Source organism: Zosterops lateralis, assembly GCF_965231275.1.
Source record: "Zosterops lateralis genome assembly, chromosome: 1".
In the NCBI taxonomy this organism is placed as follows: Eukaryota; Metazoa; Chordata; class Aves; order Passeriformes; family Zosteropidae; genus Zosterops; species Zosterops lateralis.
In genome coordinates this window covers 10,051,841-10,070,558 of record NC_139762.1, presented here as the reverse complement: position 1 = coordinate 10,070,558, position 18,718 = coordinate 10,051,841, and the positions used below count along the sequence as shown (strand labels likewise).

Here is an 18,718-nt window from a genome sequence, read left to right as displayed (position 1 = left end):
TCTGAACAGAGAGGCTTGGATAGTGTAGATAATAGTTTGATTTTTAGATATTCATGCAGCCAGCAGCTGCTTAGGGTTTGCTGACCATCCATTTTCTTGTGTTTGAACTAGCTGAAACGAGATGAGTCAAAGGGAAGGCAAATATGAATTTTAAAATCCTTTTAAAGTATTGATTTCCAAATTGTAAAACCCAGCAAAAAAGATTTGATTTAGCAAAGCCGAACCAACGGTTTATTCTCTTGCATTCAAAAGCTTGGATTATAATTGATGAGCGCGCGCACTCTGGCCGGGGCTGGCTGTGGAGGTTATCTCCCCAAGTCCTTTCCTTGCCCCTGCTACCCTATTGTCTGAGGGTCTTGTGAGTCAGCTCCTGAGCAGATGCAGTTTATACCGTGACATTTTAAAGCAAAACAAAAGATTCTTTAATTCGCCTTCTGACTCATCGTGATCAAATGATTTGGGCTAATCTGAACCCTTGCTGAGGTTTTGCTTATCTGCTGTTTGGATTTAACAATCATAATGAAGTTGTGGGGTTAGCTCCTCTCTGAAAGGATTTTATGAAAGGCAGTGCTTGCCCATACTCATGTTAAAATGGATTCAATCTGCTTATTTTTGAGTCCTTATGCAAAGTCTGAGAAAATTCTATTGTTCTGTTGTGCTGATACAATTCTAGAGCTGACTATTTCTGACATGCTTTTGGTGAATGAGGGAATATTTCCTCAGCCCAGAATCAAGCTTCTCCCATGAAAACAAAATTTAACATATTACATTTCATACAGAGATTCAGAGAATATATAGTGTAAATGGGAGATTTCTTTTTTCTCTTTTTTTTTTTTTCTTTTTTAAGGTAGTTAAAGGTTAGAGAGTCAAAAAGTGGGATTAGAAATAGGTGGTATTCTGGAAAAAAATTCACAGCAGAAAAATTTAAGACTTAAAAATGTAATTGTTTTCATGGTCTAAGTTTGAATTAATTACATGGCTGGTCTTTGAGATTTGGGTGAGACACATTATTATCTCTAGGAATACAGAAAAAAAAAAAAAAGCACAGAGCCAAAAATTGGGGTTTGTGCTATTTTTCTCTTTGTTTACTGTTGTGCTGTCCACAAGACCACCTCAGTTCTCAGCAGCAGTAATGCCAACCATGTAAATCTGAGATGCTGCTATTTCAATTTCCAAAGGAAGTTGCTCGTGTCCATGTAAACATATTGTATGTTATAAGGCCGGTTTTTTGAATGAGCTGCATTTATGTATTGTAACTTTTATGTAATGAGTTACCCTGGAAACACAATTAGGCAAATAGTGCTCATTCTTGCAGCCTTTCCCAGCAGATAATTAATCACAATGAGAGCTGGGCCCCCAGCTACATGCACAAATGTATAGGGAATGTATAGGACAGTTTTTCACGGTCCAGCCTGAGATGCTCAGCAAAATCTTACTAGTTAGAAAAAGCTGTTTAAAACAGTGTTTATTTCCTTTGATAAACACATTTGGACTTCTGATGCTTTAAAGCTTTTTGCATGTTATTGCCTATATGGAGTCATCAATTAACAGTTCATAAAAGGAAGATAAAAATGTAGCATGTTCTGCAAGCTTCTATTCTGAAATGAATTAGTGACCATGGGGAAGGTGTTCTTAGTTGATGTTTCCCACTGTATGTTGTATGGTCTGCATTTTTAGGTCTGCATTTTCCTTTACGGAATATTAAGATTTCAAGCAAAAAACCAAACATGTTATTGATACAAATTTTTAATTATTTATTTATATATATTTTAATATATATAATTTAGTGGTCAGGTGCTACCCTAAAAGTGCCATATTTCTTGAGTTATTTGCTATTCTGAGGATTTTATTGGAAACTACTTGGGAGTAGGAAAGTATGGTAGAAAGCAATCCTAATTATCCAGGGTTAGGGGCAAATGAATTGTGAAGAAAGACTGATCAGACATGGGCTATTCCTTGGGAGAGGGAGCATGAAGGGGGGGTCCCCATAGAGCGCTGGAAGACCCTGAAAGAAATGTATTGATGTCAGTAAGCAGCTTGAGATAGTGACTAATTTGAAAACAAGAGGTCATTGACTGAAACTAAGGAGGAGACAAGCAGATAAGGAATTTGGTCAATGTTTTTTCCCACAGATGGGTAGGTTAGGATATGGAAAAGTGAAAAAGCTGGGTCACAGTAGTACTGGGCTACTGCTTTGAAAGCAGCTGGGCACATGTTTGGAAAAGGAAGTTTATATACAGAGAGTAAAGTAATTTCTTTTCTGGTAGCTAATCTCATGCAGCAGAGAAGTGTCCAGTTGACCAGTGGTGGTCTTCTGGCTTTAAAGAGTACAGTTTGGTAGCTAAAGTGTAGTTATTCCACTGTTTCTATAGCTGGACCAGTTTAGTCACTTTTAAGGATAAACTCTTTTTAAAGAGTTTAAAGAATGAATCCATAACAGTTGCATCTTTTATTCAGGTCACTCCATGTACTGTCTTGTGAGAGCTTTACCACCTACATGCAACGTAAAATGAAAGTAATGTAAAATGTAGTTCTTACAATTTAATGGATTTATGTAGGCGAGCTACTTCTGTGTCTCCTGGAAAGCAAGTGCATATTTTTCAAAAGGGATTTGAAGATATTTTTTAGGGCCAAGTGAGATATGTTTTCATAAATGTCATTTTTGCAATAAGCATCTTAACTTTGTTCGTGTTTGATTCATCACCTGGAGATCAACTGCCTTTCAGGTAATGTACCAAGAGTTTCTGGAAGAGATACTAAAATAAGCAAATCATGCAACACTCCATGGGAACTGATCCTGGGGAACATCTATTAGCAAGAAGTAACAGCACATTTACAGTACTTGCTCTGTATGTGCTTTGTGTGTGTGTGTGTGTCTGCACATGCACGTGTAAGTTGAATTTAGATGTGTGCACTGATATTTTCTACAGTGACAGTAGGTGATCATGGGATATTTTACCCCATATGGAGTAAAACTCATTAACATCCATTTCTTTAGCAATTCTTCTGTAGCAATTTAGGCATATTCATTTTACTTTTAACTTCTGGTGAGGGTGGAGGAAATCTAATTGTAAAAGAGAAACAATTCCTATTGTGTATGGAATACAATGTGACAATGCTCACACACACTGAAAGTGAGGAAGGATTGGTCCTCAAATTAGCATCCATTTGCATTCAGTTACAGTGAGTGGTTTCTGCATGTTTTTTTCTGCATTGACAAAGGATATTAACTTAAAAACTGACATGTCAGCAGTGAATTTCTCTCCGTGCAAGGCTGTTAAAACCAGTGTAAAACTTAGAAGCATTTTTTTCCTGTATAATTTTTTAAAATATTAGATTGTGCCTAGGTCTTCCACCTTCATTTTCACCTTCCTTTGGACTGTGCTCTGACAAAGCCGTATGACATTTGTACATTTATTACATGCAGTCTTCAAGTATTAATATAAAATGTGTAAACAGTAACACATTATGTAATGCATATATGTAATGTATACTCTGTGTTTGCATGACTGTCATAATAATTTTAATTACTTCACTTTCATTACTTTAAGCACTCCCTTCTCCATTTACATGTTTGCTTTGCCCATTGGGTACCTTTGTTCAAGTTGTTTTTGTTTGGTTTTCTTTTTAATAAAGGTAATGAAGTTTTAATTCGGGTTGTTGTTAGGTGCATAGAAGCACTTACGTATTTTGTCTGAAATTACAGACAGTTCACTGACTCAGGCATAGGCTGGATCTATCCTTAACTGCACACACATGCACAGAGATTTGTGAATAAGCTTATAATGAAAATGCCAACTTGAATAAATTAATCTTTTTTGTTATCTTTAAAAGTATAGCCCTCGCTAGGATTTTGCTGACGCTTTTCTCTTTCCATGAAAAGCATCAAATGATCCTCCTGGCCAAGAGCAGAGCTACAGCAGCAGACATCTGGATAACTACAAATGAAAATTGCTTTTATTTTAGTAGTTTCTAGCTGATGGTCAGGCCCCTCTTTTATCTCTAATACTTACAAGTGTCTTTTATTTAGTGGGCACTTAGCCAGTGCGGGTTGAAGGAAGATAATACTCTTGTTTCTTTGCAGCAGAGCGCTATACAAACAGCAGTTACTCAGAGGACACATTTTTCACTTCCATGGCCTTCACTACACTGTACTGCTGGTTTATCTTTTCATTGTGTGGTTCCATGTTGCCTTTCTTCTGTCATTTCCCTCAAAATCACCAAATGTGGAAGTAGAGGAAATAGGGAAGGCTACAGACACAAAGCACAGATCTCAAACACCATAAGCTTGAGCAGGTTCTCACATTTGCGAGCCCAGAAGTGAAGAGCAGAAACTCAGCTCTTTTCAGCCCAGGTTCATTCCAGCTAACTTATTGCACATAAAACATCTAGTGTTAAGCATCTCACCTAACCTAGTTGTCTGGGTCTCCTCAGTCATCAAGAGAATGATACGCACCTCTGGAGGATAATTCTCAGGCAAATGAATTGCCCATCAGAGCTTACCCTCTCTCTCTTAGCTGTTGAGAGAGGAGATGACTTAACTCCAATTCGAACTTCAAGGATGGCTGGAGTAGATGAGATGAGGTTGGGCCTTTGAGACTAAGCTAGTTAGTAAATATTACTGGTTTGCTATTAAAACTAATGGTCAGTGAAGAAGTGGTGTTACACTCCCCCTAGTTATGACCCTTTTCTCTTTAATCAGATTGAGTTTGCCCCTCATATGGTGTGATTAAATGTTTTGCTGCAACATTAAGTACTCAATGGGGCAAACACTTGCTGGGCCAGCTACGTGAGCCTTCCTTTAGAAGCTGTCAGTGGGAAGCTGGAGGCATGTTGGGCTTTAGGAGATTAGCAAATCTCCAGCATATCTGTGCTATGTCCAGCTACATTAGACATTGGGAACAGCATGGCTGTGACAGTGTAATAGTCCATGAGTGCTGATTTACACTCCTAACTCCCCAGACAGCCCAATTCTGTCCCTATGCACTATGGCAGACAGAAGTGTAGATGGCTATGTTTGTGTATAAGGCTGCTGGCAGACCTGGATCTATTTTCTGTCTGTCCTTTGGTCTCCATAGTTGACGATCTCCTTGCTGTGACAAAGCTGAATGCAGAAAAGGGCCAGAAAATCCAGTACCCAAGAAAGCCTCCTTATCACTCTTCAGATGGGGAGGGAAGAAAGGCAGTGTAAAGCCGCCGCGCGCCAGTTTGCTGTGACTATGACGCACCACTTTTAGACATGAGTCATGCAGCCATCACCCAAACATGACAAACACTTGTATTCTTCCTAAACACAGGCACACTGTGATGAGACAGCTTAGTGTCCTCGCTGGCACTGTATTGTTTCCCTTTATTTTCTTTCTCAAGTGTATTTTTGCTGTTTCACATTATTACAAGTGTGTCTTGCACAGCACTCACAGCTGCCTGGGAATACTGAGCCATGCAGGATCCAAGGCTAAAGGCTGATCAGCATCCTGCAAACACTAATTGGTTCTTTTTCAGCTTCTAGCAACAACAGCATTAAAGAACTGTAGTAGGGACTGTTCCTTCAAGATTTAACAAGCCAGTTTTTAATCTTATCTAACAAGTCCCTTTGCCCTTCAAGGCCTAATTCAAAATCTATACAGTATAATAAATATAAAAAGAATGCATTAGGCAGGTAATATCTGACTAGAATGAAGCTAAATACTTTCTGCTAGAAAAAGAAAGGCATTTGACAGGTCATTTCTGTATTGCTCTTAGTACTTCATTTATTTCTGTTGGGATAAATGCTTATTCCCACACTGATCATCATAATTTCCTTAAGGAGCAATGGTAAAGGGTGCTAATAACCCCCCCTTTACAACTGCTCAGCATGACTCCTACCTCATATATTCAGTATTGCGATCACTTTATTATCAAGGAGAACAGAAAGAGGGCTGAGAAAGGTGCAAAGGGTATTGGAAAAAAAAAAAAAAAAAAAGAGGATCTATCTAGGTCTTCACCTCTCTAGTGTCCAAGTACCTTATAATCATTAATGGATTTGCTTTCATAACAACTCATTAGGTAGGGAAAAAAATTGGTTCATTTTATTAATGATGGTGTGAAACATAGGGTGAATTTAATGATTTAGCCCAAGTGGTGCAGGAAGTCAAAAGTCTCAGTTTGGAAGAGAACTGAAATCTATCTAAACATAGCCCCCTAATGACCAAGACATCCTTTAGGACTCCCAGTAACAAATTTATAGCCATTCTGCAGAGTTATAATCATGTATTTTTGAGGATATATGCCTGTAGATCTGGAAGTTTTTCCCAACTAAAAAAAATCTTTTTTAATTTAATATTTATGAGCAAAATGTATTTGTGAAACATTCACAAAGAAAACTCTTCAGTTTGGATTATTTAAAAAGAAACCCCCCACAAATAAGTGCTTTGATGAAGTATTTAAGCATCATTTTATTTTTATAAATACACAGAAAATTCAGAGCATCTAGACTCTAAAATATTCCTTTTAAGATAGAGCTTTAATATAAAATTCTATCAGTCTCAGAGAATCTACACTACACTTTTCATTAGTACTGAATAAAACAGAACATTTGACTTTGCTTTCAGTGTATGTTCAAGCCTATTACATAAAAATCTCAAAGATTACCTTAATTAAGCTAAAACTTCTCATGCATTTATGTAACAAATGCTGATTGTTCTTATAACTGAAAAAAACCCAACCCAGCATATTTTCAGATGCCCAAACTCCGTAATTTGCTGAACCTGAAAAAAAACTTCTTAATGATATGTCTTCATTTTTTCTTCCCAGCTGATGCATTTAAAGATGTTACTCCTCTTGACAAACATTGTCGTATTCCTATGCCATCGTGGTGACAGCAGTACTGCTATGATGTGGAAGGGACCATCTTCCACAGAGTGTTTCTCATGTGTCTTGTGCTTAGCAAAATAGGACCTCTGCCATGTCTAGGGGAATGAGAAAAAAGGGAAACTTTCATTATTATAGTCATAAAAATTAATATTAGGTAATTCACGATGATTTTAAATATTGTGAGCTGCTGGTAACCTCATGGAGCCCATTGCAGCAGAATTAGGCTGGGTCGTTATTTATTGCAGGAGAAAAGGGGAATTTGCCCATGTTTTTGTGACGTGCTGGATACTCCACTTGCACGACTGTCTAAGGGCAAACACTTTAACCCCTTGAGATCTGCTAATCAGGAGCACCAGCTGTTAAGTGCCAGCATGCATCCAGCATTCATGCCTGCGGGGAGAGAGAGGGTAGCAAAGGATATGACCCTAAACTTCAGAAACTGCTTCTCTCCTTGGGGGCAAAATATCATTCAGCTTGCATCTTCTCTTGTTTTCTTTTAGTTTATGCAGCTAATGTTCCTGATGTGGGTTGTTGTGCACTCACTGTGAACGCTTCAAGCCTTTAGGAAGATGATAGTTAATTACTGAAGTTAAAATCTGGCTTGCACTGGTGTGGAAGTGCTTTCAGAGGTATTTACTCAGCCAGCTCACTGAGCTGCTAGGGGCAGGGGAAGGCTGGCAGTATCTGGCTCACAGTGAATTACTGCAAATGTATGTTTTGTTTTTTAAAAAAATAACACTTTGCACAGTCATTTTTCACAATACTGCTGGTACAATGTTAGCTCAGTCTCACACTACGTTACATTCGTATGTTCATTTAAAACAAGCAATGAAATCCATTGTGAAAAAGCCTGTCACAAACACAACCCAAATTTATTCCCTGCTGAGTAAAATACAGTCAAAAGGTGAAAAGGCAGTTCTTTATTGTTTAAATGCTTCTTCTTTTATCCTTCTCTTTAGCTGCTGAAACCAGTAGCAGACAGATATATATTGGAGGGAAGAACCAATACTAGAAAATACTGCCTTTTTGACATATTTTGTTTTCTTTTCCAAATGTCACTTGCTCTAGCCTAGTATTTTTAACCCTTCCCATGGATTATTTGTTGTATGACAATAAATTGACGTCTGCATCTATTACTGAACTTAATAGGTTAGAAGCCTAAGCAAAATACTTCAAATAATTGGATATCCTTAGAACCAGTGGATAAAGCTCTTCCAGCTTTTGCTCTAAACCACTGCATCAAATTTAGTTTGTACGTGGGCTTTCCAGATAAGCAATGTTTCAAATGTCTTAGCAGTGTGTGGATATTTTGCAGCTATCTCAGTAAGAGCATGACTTGGCCCTAATGTCCTTAGATGCAATATCCATCTCCCTCGATGTCATGTAGCATATGCTGTAGATTTTGCCACCTGAAATGGCTCAAAAGCATAAATAAATTGTTATTGGGTACTATAGAATGTAATGCCATATTGTCATACTCCCAGATAAAAGAGAAAGCCTCAGCATGGCAAAGAAGGTGTTGAATTTGTGTCAGATTTCAGCAAAATAATTCCAAAGAGAGTTGAAAGTTCACACTGCACTTAAACACTGAGCTCTTCTCACCTGTGAAAAGCAGGTTGGGTTCAGACCTCCCTTTGTGCCTTGAAAATCTCTTTCTTTGTCTCTGTCTGTCACCAGAAAACTTTTTACAGGTTTACAGAAAACTATTGCAGGTATCAGTGGTAGTGAGCTGAATTAACATAATCCAGCAGTAGAGCATCCTAAGCTTAATTAGAAAAAAAAGCCTTCATCACAAAATGAGATTTAATAGAGGACTAGCTATATATATTTAAACACTCTTTTTTTAGTCACAATAAGGGAGTGGATGCAGAACATGTAGATGCTGAGGAGGAAGAGAGGATTACTCATGTAGAGAGAGAACAAGTCATGCTGGCTTTTTCCTATGCCATTGATTTCATCTCCTGTCCTGTGAATTTTCTTGTTCTGAGATGTTTTTCTTCTGAAACAGTGTCCTGTCTTTGCAGCATTAAGTTTCATTGATCAGTTTCTCCAGGCACTTACGTATTTCCCATCACCACAGTATCCAAGGCATTCAGAGGTGGAAAAAAAGGTGTAGCAAACCAATCCATGTCTCTGCTTTGGATTGTCTCTTAACTCAATGGCATCGCAACAGGACTCTTGGTTTGTTCTGCTTTTCCTTAAAATTACCTGTGGCTGAGGACATCAGAAATGCTTTTGGATGACCTGCTGATCACAACCCATGGGCTGGGGACACTAGTCAGTAAAAACTGATGCTTCAGAGACTTTACTGACAAAACACTTCAGAACAAGCATCCCATTAAGCACACCAGCCCACTTAGGACTGTTTTTATGTCCTAGTGTATGCATATGCTTTGGTGTATTGCTAAATCAGGATTTTTTAATCAGGTGTTTTTCATACTATTAGTCATGTCATTCCCTTAATGATGATAAACTTAATGATGAACTGATGTTTATCTGTTCACTAGTAAATGCTTGCAGTCTGCATCACTGAAACAGAGGAATTAACTCTTTCAAAGATAAACTCAGAAGCCTGTCTGGCAATTAAAGGGTGTAACTGTGTCTTGTCGTGAACTTTTTTTGTGCTGATGGTAGAGTATTTTCTAATAAAGTTGTCCCCCTCAATGGTGGGGGGACATATATATTGACAGTCATGGGTACTTGAGCCTGCCAGCTGCAGTGGGAGGATCTCTGGGCTCATCTTTGCAGCATACACCTGGGAAGCTCAGAACTGTGCTTTACCTTGTCCAGTGTCTTAAATATTTCTCGTATCTTAATTTCTGAAAGGAGAATTCCTCTTACTTTGAGCCAAGATGCTACTGGAGCGTTTTATTTCCTGGTGATCAAACAAGGCTACAAGTGAGGCTGTAAAGCATGTGCAGTACTCACATAGCTCTGCTTCCATCCACAGTTGTGGTGGAACAGGAAAATCCCACCTGATTGCACATGTATGTGTAAGAGTAAACACTGAAGAGAGCTACTGTGTTAGGGTTCGTGAAGAGGGTACCTTTAGTGATGCTTTCCAGGTGAATTGCCACTGCAAAACCTGCAACAGATTTGAGGTATAATTACTGTCACTGTTATCAGACTTTATCATGTATGTAAGTATTGCTTTGCTCTGTTGTAACTAGATTTGGGTAGTTTTAATTTTAAAATAAAACCTTCTATTTTTTTCAAAGCTCATCCCTGTAAATCCTGGGGAGGGGTAGGGAGCAAAAGGCATGCAATGCCCTAACCCATGGTAATTACCAAAGCTGTCTGTCAGATACCATTTCTAAGTTGTTGCTATTATATTTACTGAATGAATTCATTCCATTTCCAATACAGCTGAAGAACATATTTTCATTGATTTGAAGAACATATTCCAAATCAATTATTCTTGTAGAGTTGATATTATTTTAAAACATAATTTTATATCTTCTATCAAGGAAACAAAATTAAATAATTCACTATTCATTGCTTTTCTGAATTTTTTAAAAGATGATGCTGAGCTGTAAAGTCGAGTTGGGTAAATGAGGAGGTGCATGATGTTTACATTGGTATGAACCTAACTACAGGTAGACAAGCCCTTAAATTAGAAAAGTTGTAGGAAGAGTGGTAAGTGTTGGGTCCAATTCTCCAAATCCAGTTCTGGCAACTCAGCAAGTATGTGTTCTGGATGTGTACAAGTTACATTGCAGCAGCAGTGCTCTAGGTGCATGGCCCACAGGTTGGCCACTGAGACCCCTATGGATATTTGGGGATATTTAAATGCCTCCAGAGGGAAGTTCCCAAACTAGCAGAGGGTGGCCCAGGAAATTTGTAGGACCAGGAAACATGAAGCAGTTGACAAATCTTCAGAGCATACCACTGAGTATCCCTTAAAATAGAGCAGATTTCAGAATTGTGGCCAATCCCTGCCCTTGACAAACCATCTCATGATGAAAGTGAATGTACAAAAGAGGAGAGACCTGAGGTCAACACATTTCCAAGCTCCTGTAGCTATGGGCCCACATCAGCCCTAGGAGAATGAAAGGCCAACCAGGGCAGTAGGGCATGGTGGAGCAGAGATGGGGTAGTTACACTTGCATTAGGAGGACCCTCTGCCCATCTGCCTGGTGTTTTGGTACCATCAGATGTTCTTGGGAGATGCAGAAGGGAGCAGATACAAGAAAGCCAGACTCTGCAGGTGAACTTCTTCTGTCAAAGGATTTCCAGACAGGCTTCTACACTTGAAGCTCGTACAGGAAGGACCAAAATCCTGATTCCCCCTCAATTCCTTCTTAAAACATCAGATCAGGCACTTAAGGAAAATGAGGAGGGTGGTCTTGAAATATCAATCAGTGGAGGAGATTGAGGAGGAAATCAGCCTCTCCCTGTCCCCTTGAGTTCTCTAGTCTGTGTGGATTATAGGAAAGGGAAGAGGCTCAAGGACTTGCTTTAATCTCCAAAGTTCATGTATTAAAAGAAAGTTCCTCTGTGTGCATGGGTCAGGGAGACAGTCCCACACCAGTCAGGCTGTCTGTGCCTATTTCATGTGTCCTGGTGCTGCTGATGGCTACAGGGCAGCTGTGTCCAGACACCTGGAGTAGAACCTAAGGAAAATGCCATAGATTGGCCAGGTGAAACAGTGACCACAGCAAGGTGGTCTGACAGGTCCTGAACTAGGAAGCTAAAGAGAGGTTTTCTGGATGTCAGCTGCTGATGACAGAGTCACCTAAATCTTGTTTTTACAGCATTAATCTTTCGTGGTTCAAGCCCTTAATCCAATGCCTACTCTTAGAAGTGACAAAGGGATGCTCAGTAGCATTGCCATGACAGACCCTCAGGTTCCACAAAATATATTCTGCTCTAGGTGCAGAGACATTTTTAAGAATTTTTTTTTCTCTGGCTTCTCCTGAATTAATGTTAGTAAAAGGTCCCCCAACCTCTTATTTTTCTATATGAAGACAAAAATTGCAGCTGCCTGCCAAGTCTGCTGAGAGATGGATGTAATAATTTTCAATTGGACTGTTAGCCCAAAGGGAACCCGATAGCAAGAGATTGACAGATGCAGCATGGATTATCTTGTGCTCTGAACTCAGCCCAATTTGTGGTTTGTTGCAGGTGCTAAAGAGATTGATATTGCTGCTACCCTGGAGCACTTGAGGGACCAGAGACCAGGCATGGTCCAGACAAAGGTACTGTCAATAAATCCACTGGGATTTTAAATACATTAAAGGTCTTTCACAGTAGTTGTTTTCATGACAGAAGAGAGAGGGTATGACCTAATTTAACGCAGGTCGCTTGCTGATTACTCTGTTTGGCTCCCTACCAACTGAGGTTTATTTATGCTGAAGATTTATCTAGGTTACTTTCTTTGGTGTTTACTGTTCTTTCTTGTAACATCTCCAACATCTATCTTGATTACCATATATGAAGGGCAGTCAAGACAACAATCTATAGCCTGCTAAAGAAAATGTGCATTTGAAAGAATGTTCTTGCTTTCATCCTGAACTATGGATTATTTTCTTAGACTGTCTCTGCTTAACTGTGCATGTAATATTTTTTTAAACCTTCTACTCATTAAAGAGAATGTAACTGCTGCATTTGATATTTTTTTCTGGAAAAAAGAACCCAAAAGTTTAGAATTAAAGGAAATAAAGTTTTGCAGGGAATCAAGTCGTGGTTAGTATCTTTGAATGGAAGAGCTTGCATCCTGCCTACAGCCTTTATGGATGTGACATGGTAAACTATATTTTTACACTTTGGTGAGATGAATGCTGTACTCTCAAATTCCTGTCAGTTATAATAGTTTCGACATTTTTCCACAATGTAAAAGTTTTAAACATAGTAGCTGATGGTGCAATTCTAGTCCCTTAAATTAGAAATTAAACTTTCTGTTATTGACAATTCCCGTGATGTATGGAATGATATTTTGGTATATGTGCTGCAAGTTAAGAGCTGCAAATATGACAATAAAGAAACTCTTTCATGGTATGGAGGCAAAATAAATCTGTTTATGGCCTTACAAAATATCAAATGTTAGTTATAGTCCCAAACTGAGTAACAAGAACAATGTGACAGCACTGTGTCTTGGCCAGGCTGGAACTGATACGAAATTCTGCAATGTTTATGGAGTTGAAATTGCTGAGGGGCAAAGGTGAAATAAATGGTGTGCTGCAGGAATCATTGGTTCATAATTTTTCCTGAATCTCTTCCCAATCATGTTATCTCCCACTAATACTGGGGAAAAATGCTGCTGAAGAACAGCTTGGGGAATGTTAATTTTTCTTTACCAATTAAATGCATGAAAAATAAAGATGAGCTAGTCAAAACTAACTAATCTTTATCTGCAAGGAAGACAGAAAATGGCACAAGTCTTTCTTCTGCTTTGGTTATTCAGACTGGAAAGAAAGGCAAATAGCACACAGTGTCCAATGTCATATATATTTACTCTGAGGAAAGATGCAAATCCTGGACTACTCTGTGAATGCATTCGAAATCTGTAGCAGCTCTGTGGCAACCTAGAGCTCAGATTCCAGTTTCCTTTTCAGGGCAGAGGAATTATGGCTTGTTGCCTTCAACAGAAGAAAAAACATTGCTCCAGAACCAAAGGAGGTTATATGAACAACTTCTCCTACTTAGCTCAGCAATAGTTACCTGAGTTCTCTGAAAATCTCCCTCAAGACATTTTTTTTTCCCTCCAAACATTTGTGTGGAAGAGCTCCAGAAAACAAATGTATCCTGTGTTTTCATCCAAGATGAAAAATTTTCTCAGGATATTGCTTATCTCTCCTCTTGCTCCTTCTTCCATCATTGTCATTTTCTCAAAACCACCCAAATCACTTATTCAAGCTAATGTCTTGCAAATTATAAATATCTGGTTACATGCTAGCAATGCACGATCCCCAGAGAATTTTTCTGATGGATTTAAACAAACCCCTGTGCTTTCCCAACTGAATACAAATGAGGAATATTAGATTCTTGGAGTAATTTAAAACGATGGATTAAAAGTCAGGTTAGAAATGCCAATTACAGAATATCCCTAGGCAAAATAAACACCAACTTCCTTCAGCAATGTTATTGTGTTTCCAGCAGGCAGCGCTCCACCTTTCCAATAGGCATGGGAAAGATTTGTTTGCAGCATTTTGTCTTCTGGAAGGGATCTTTAATTCAAAAGCACTGCATATAATAAATTGTAATGAAATTATCATAACAGCATTCTGCATTTCCGAGAAGCATAATAGAGGGTTTGTGGGTTTGTTGGATTTTTTTTTTTTTTTTTGCAGGGGAATTGTAAAATAGAATTGATACATCACATGTGAGAGGAAAAAGTAATGAAGGAGGAAGTGTGATGGGAAAAATATATATTTCTTTTTTTTTTTCCTGTCTCCTATATCCTCTCACAAGCTATAACAGTAGATAGATTCCTTACTGTGTTACATATATGCTACATGAACTCTGTTTTCCTGGGAATTTTTATCTGTAGACTTAATGAGACATAGCCATAGTGATTTTTTAAGTATATTCTTGTCACCTCTGCATTATAGGTGAACTGACACCACAGAATGTCTGTCCAGCTCTGTTTTCTAGGCAAAGCTAAATGTTAAAAATCATCTCCAGGCTGTCTCGTATCTGCAAATAGAATATGTGAATGGCAGTGTAGCTGTACAAAACAACAAACTGAGCTCCTTTAAAATTTACTGACATTAATTTGCTGTAACTGCAGTTGTCCTCATGGAAAAGTGTGGAAGGTGTGGGAAGGCTTTTCCTGGGAGAGTGGTGATGCACATCAATGGAAGCTACACTCCCTGCCTTTCACCTGGATGTGTTATGCAGAAGGATGGAGGGGGAAGAGCTCAGCTGCACTACCCCTGACAGCCTATGTCCCCCCACATCTCATGTCTGCTCTCCTGTCCCCTTTACTGCAGTCAGTTTTGAGCTCTGGCTGTGCAGATTATGCTCTGTAAACTGTTTTGCCTCAGTCATTAAGGTCAAACCTCCTGTTACTCAATCCCTGGGTGAGACAGACACTGTTCCTCAGGCTTTTTGAACTGGTACAAACACCCAGTTTGGTTCTGCCCCAGAATGTCCCATATATGCCCTCTCTGAGCCTGCTGCTCTCCAGCTTCTCACACACTCATTGTGCTCCAGTTAAAATATAACTGATGGTCCTGGATGGCCCCCAGCATTCCCAGTGTTTCCTTTAATTGCAGAGACCTTAGACAGTGCAGGGAGCCTTAGGCAGTCATGCACACCATTTACAGTGCCTACTGAGGATGAGTCCTACTCTTTAGGGTGAATTAATGTCTGATTAAAAGCTGTTGGCTGCAGGCCAGCAAGTGTACATGGATGCCACTTTGACAGCACCAAGCAGACAGCAAAATTCTTGAATGGCAGTGTTACTGAGAAATTATTCTGAGTTTTGTTCTGCTTTTTATGCTCTGGCACTGTGCCCATCGTTGCTTTTCTGAAGCATCTCCACATGGGAGCTGACTGCAATCGGGTAAGACAAGGCAGAGAAGACTGGCACTGGATTGCAGGAATTCAGAGTCAGCTGACTTTCTGAGCTAGAGGTTGTACATCTGCAGTTTGTTCTTTCATCCTTCCTGTCCGTTTCTGCAGTAAAATGAAACACTGTGGAAAAAATCACGGTATTGGTTCAGTGATCACTTGTGGGGGTGGCCGTGTTCTGTAACCATCCCATACAGTCCCTGGCAGCACCAGCTGAGGGGCTGGAGGTACAGACCACTGATTTTCTAATGGGAGACACGGACAGTATCCCAGCATGGGATACTTCGGGATGCTTTGCAGGGTTCAGATCAAACCTGCATCCTCAGAGTCAGTTCCTCAGCAGCTCCTGAGCTGCTGGTTTAAACCTCTGGAATACTTCAAGAAAATCCAGGAATTTCTCCACAGTCCTTATCTGATGTCTTTGATTTGCCTGTATTTTGAGAAAACTTTGCACTGAAAAGTCTCAAATTCCAAATCACCCTGTCAGTTATTTCAGTAAACCAAATTACTGAGAAAAAAAATTACTTGCTTGGAAAATATAACACCTGTTAACCTTGAGGATTTAAAACTTCTTTGTCCTTCTGTAGGACTACACAGTTCAGGAATGTGTTAGGGATGCACTTAGAAGAAGTAGCCATTCATGGCTGTGTCCCTCACACCTCTGCCAACCCAACACAGAAGCTTGTAAATAATTTTGGTGTTAAGGTTGCAGTAAATTAATAGCAGAGAAAAGCCTTCCCAGGTATTTCTTATATAGGAATGGTCTTAACAAAACTGAGGAATTTTTGTGTGTGGAAAGGACATTAAAAAGATGCTTAAAAACATCACTGACAGGTAAGCCAAAAAGATACTGTTCTATGTAATAAATATCAGGGGAGGAGATACTTATTTTAGATTCTTTCGACTAGAAGCAGTCCTGAGAAAAGCCAAAGTCTCTGCTTTACAGCATCTCACTTCATATTTCAATAATGTATTGTGTCAGAAGGAAATGGCTGGTGATCAGCTACTCCCAAAACCTTCTGACCATGCAATGGCAATGTATCATTGTGTCCCAATAGCTTGGGTTCTGCTGGTAACATTTTTTTCCCATTGAAATGACTCTGGCTTCGAGATGCTGTCAAACATGTTATATGACATCAATAATCCCAGAACATTTTGTTCCTTTCCATTGCAGTATACAAGTTCATCCTGCATATTCATATTTTTAACAATGTCTTGAGGACGTTCAGCTGCAGAATAGAGCTCTAGGCTTTCTGGAAAGTGTTTTATTATTCAGGGTGTGTGTTTGTTCTCTCCACAGGAGCAGTTTGAGTTTGCTCTGACAGCGGTGGCAGAGGAAGTGAATGCAATACTCAAGGCCCTTCCCCAGTGAGCAGCTCAGTCTCCCGAAGGTTCCCGCAGAATCCATCCCTCGTTTTCCTCATCCTCAGTCCCTGTGAATGTTCTTGGAAACCGTGACCTGACCTTACCTGTGTATCTTCTGTTGTAACCACATAGTTATAGGGTCCTTACAAACTCCTTTAGCTGGTAAAAGTTCAACAGTTAAAATGTGTATTCTGTTTTTTGGGGTTTTAAAACAAATTTTTAAAAGTACATCAAAGCCTCGGATTAAGTGACAGAACAACCCATCTAATTCCTCCCACATCCTTGAAGCCCTGAATGTCACACTTTGAAAGCACACATTCATGTTCTTAATAGCAAATATACAATATTGTGGGTAATTAGTGCAGTCAATATAGTCTCAGAAAACAGTGTTCTGTTATATTTTGTAACTTCTCAAAGGCTGAATAAGAGTAAGGGCCTGAAGAGTATGGTGATTGTTCCCATACAATGCTGAGCTGGAGCATGAAACAGTACTGTGGGTGTGAGCAAACACAGGTCCAGGCTCTGGCAAGGAGAGCTTGCACCTTCTCATGCCAGGCTTTGGCAAGCAAATGTTTTCTTAACTGTTGTTTACTTTTCAGCTTTGTGTCATGAGAGGAAGAAAATCTGAACTATGAGTAAAAGAGGCTTGCATGGTTGTTGCAACTGAGAGAAAACATGTTGGTTACATTAACGGGAAGCCAGGGGATAATGAGCACAACTCTGACCATGTACCTGGCACTGACAGCACAGGAAAGGAGAGCACAGGCTCCCCTCAGGTGATGGGAAAGGTCCTGTCAGCAGTCAGCTAATTGTCCAGAGCTGTTACGAAAAGAGATATTTGGTTGTATGGGATTACTGAGGAAAAAATAGGATTCTCTCCTTCATATCTTTGCATTTCCCTCTGTAAAGCTCCGCTGTGCCATCCTTTTTAGCCAGGAAAGTATGTTTCTCTAAAAGCCTGGCTGAAGAAGAAATCTCCAATCTGCATTTTATGACTCTCACCGAGTTTGTCTGATCCAGGCATTTGTTGCAAGCTCTGTGCAGAGGCTCTGCTCACTCCTTGTTCTGCAGGACACCTGTTTGAACTGAGCATGAAGGGGTAAAGCAGCACAAAGATGGAATTTCAGAGATTCATGTGTTTTCAAAAGCCTAATGCCTACTGTTGCAAAGTAATGCTAAAATATGTCTGTAAATGGTTTGGATATGTGATCTTGCTTCTGTGATTTCACAGGTTTAGTTGTGGCTCTTCTAGAGGAATTTACATTATTGATAGAAAGTACTCTGATAAGTTTGAATGAAGGGTCTCAGAGTAAAAATATTGAAGGTACCTAAGTGATCTAGGCTACTAATTTCATTTTCAAAAGTGAATACCTGGATGCTTTTTCATATGCTATCCTGCATCTCCGTGACTTAAGAATCTGGGGTGCTTTTATCCCAAAATCTTACAAGTGTTGTGTGCTTGAAACCATATTAGGCTTAATTGTTTAACTTCAGCACTGGAAAAGATATCATTGAATTGAATTTGGGAAGGGAAGCTTTTATAAACTTCTGATCAGTGAGATGTTAAAAATAATGGTATCACACAGTTTTGCTGGCAGAGAGTGACGAGCATCAATCAAAATCAACAATGTTGCAATTTTGTGTTGTAGGTGTGGATATTGGTGATTCCTTCTTTTTTGCAATTAAAGAGTTACAAAAAAAAAGAAAAAAAAAAAAGAAAGCAGAAGGCTTGTTACTTTTTGCCATACATTTTTGTATGCTTTACTTGATATATGCTGTTGCTTAATTTGTGCATCCCATTACTATAGCAGTGCAGAACAGTTACTGCAGATGCCATCATCCTCTTAAGTACACATACTGTACATTAAGCCACATGTTTATTTTATGGCCTAAGCATTTTAGAGCTTTCCTAGCAATAACTAAAAAAACTAATGGAGTATAAATGAGAAAATTGCCTTTTTCATTTGATAATTTAGGTTTAACAGGA

At 39.2% G+C, this 18,718-nt stretch overlaps 1 protein-coding gene across 1 annotated transcript in view; it reads left to right on the top strand.

Moving 5' to 3' along the window:
- Positions 1-18,451, top strand: part of PTPRN2 (protein tyrosine phosphatase receptor type N2) — a gene marked incomplete at its 5' end in the record, with an annotated part of 472,560 nt that extends 454,109 nt beyond the window's left edge. Inside the window, 2 exons of the mRNA XM_083873585.1 lie at positions 11,977-12,050; positions 16,667-18,451. Coding sequence (XP_083729711.1) covers positions 11,977-12,050; positions 16,667-16,738 — 146 coding nt within the window. The 3' untranslated portion in view covers positions 16,739-18,451. The remainder of the gene's footprint in view (positions 1-11,976; positions 12,051-16,666) is intronic.
- Positions 18,452-18,718: the final 267 nt, after the last annotated feature.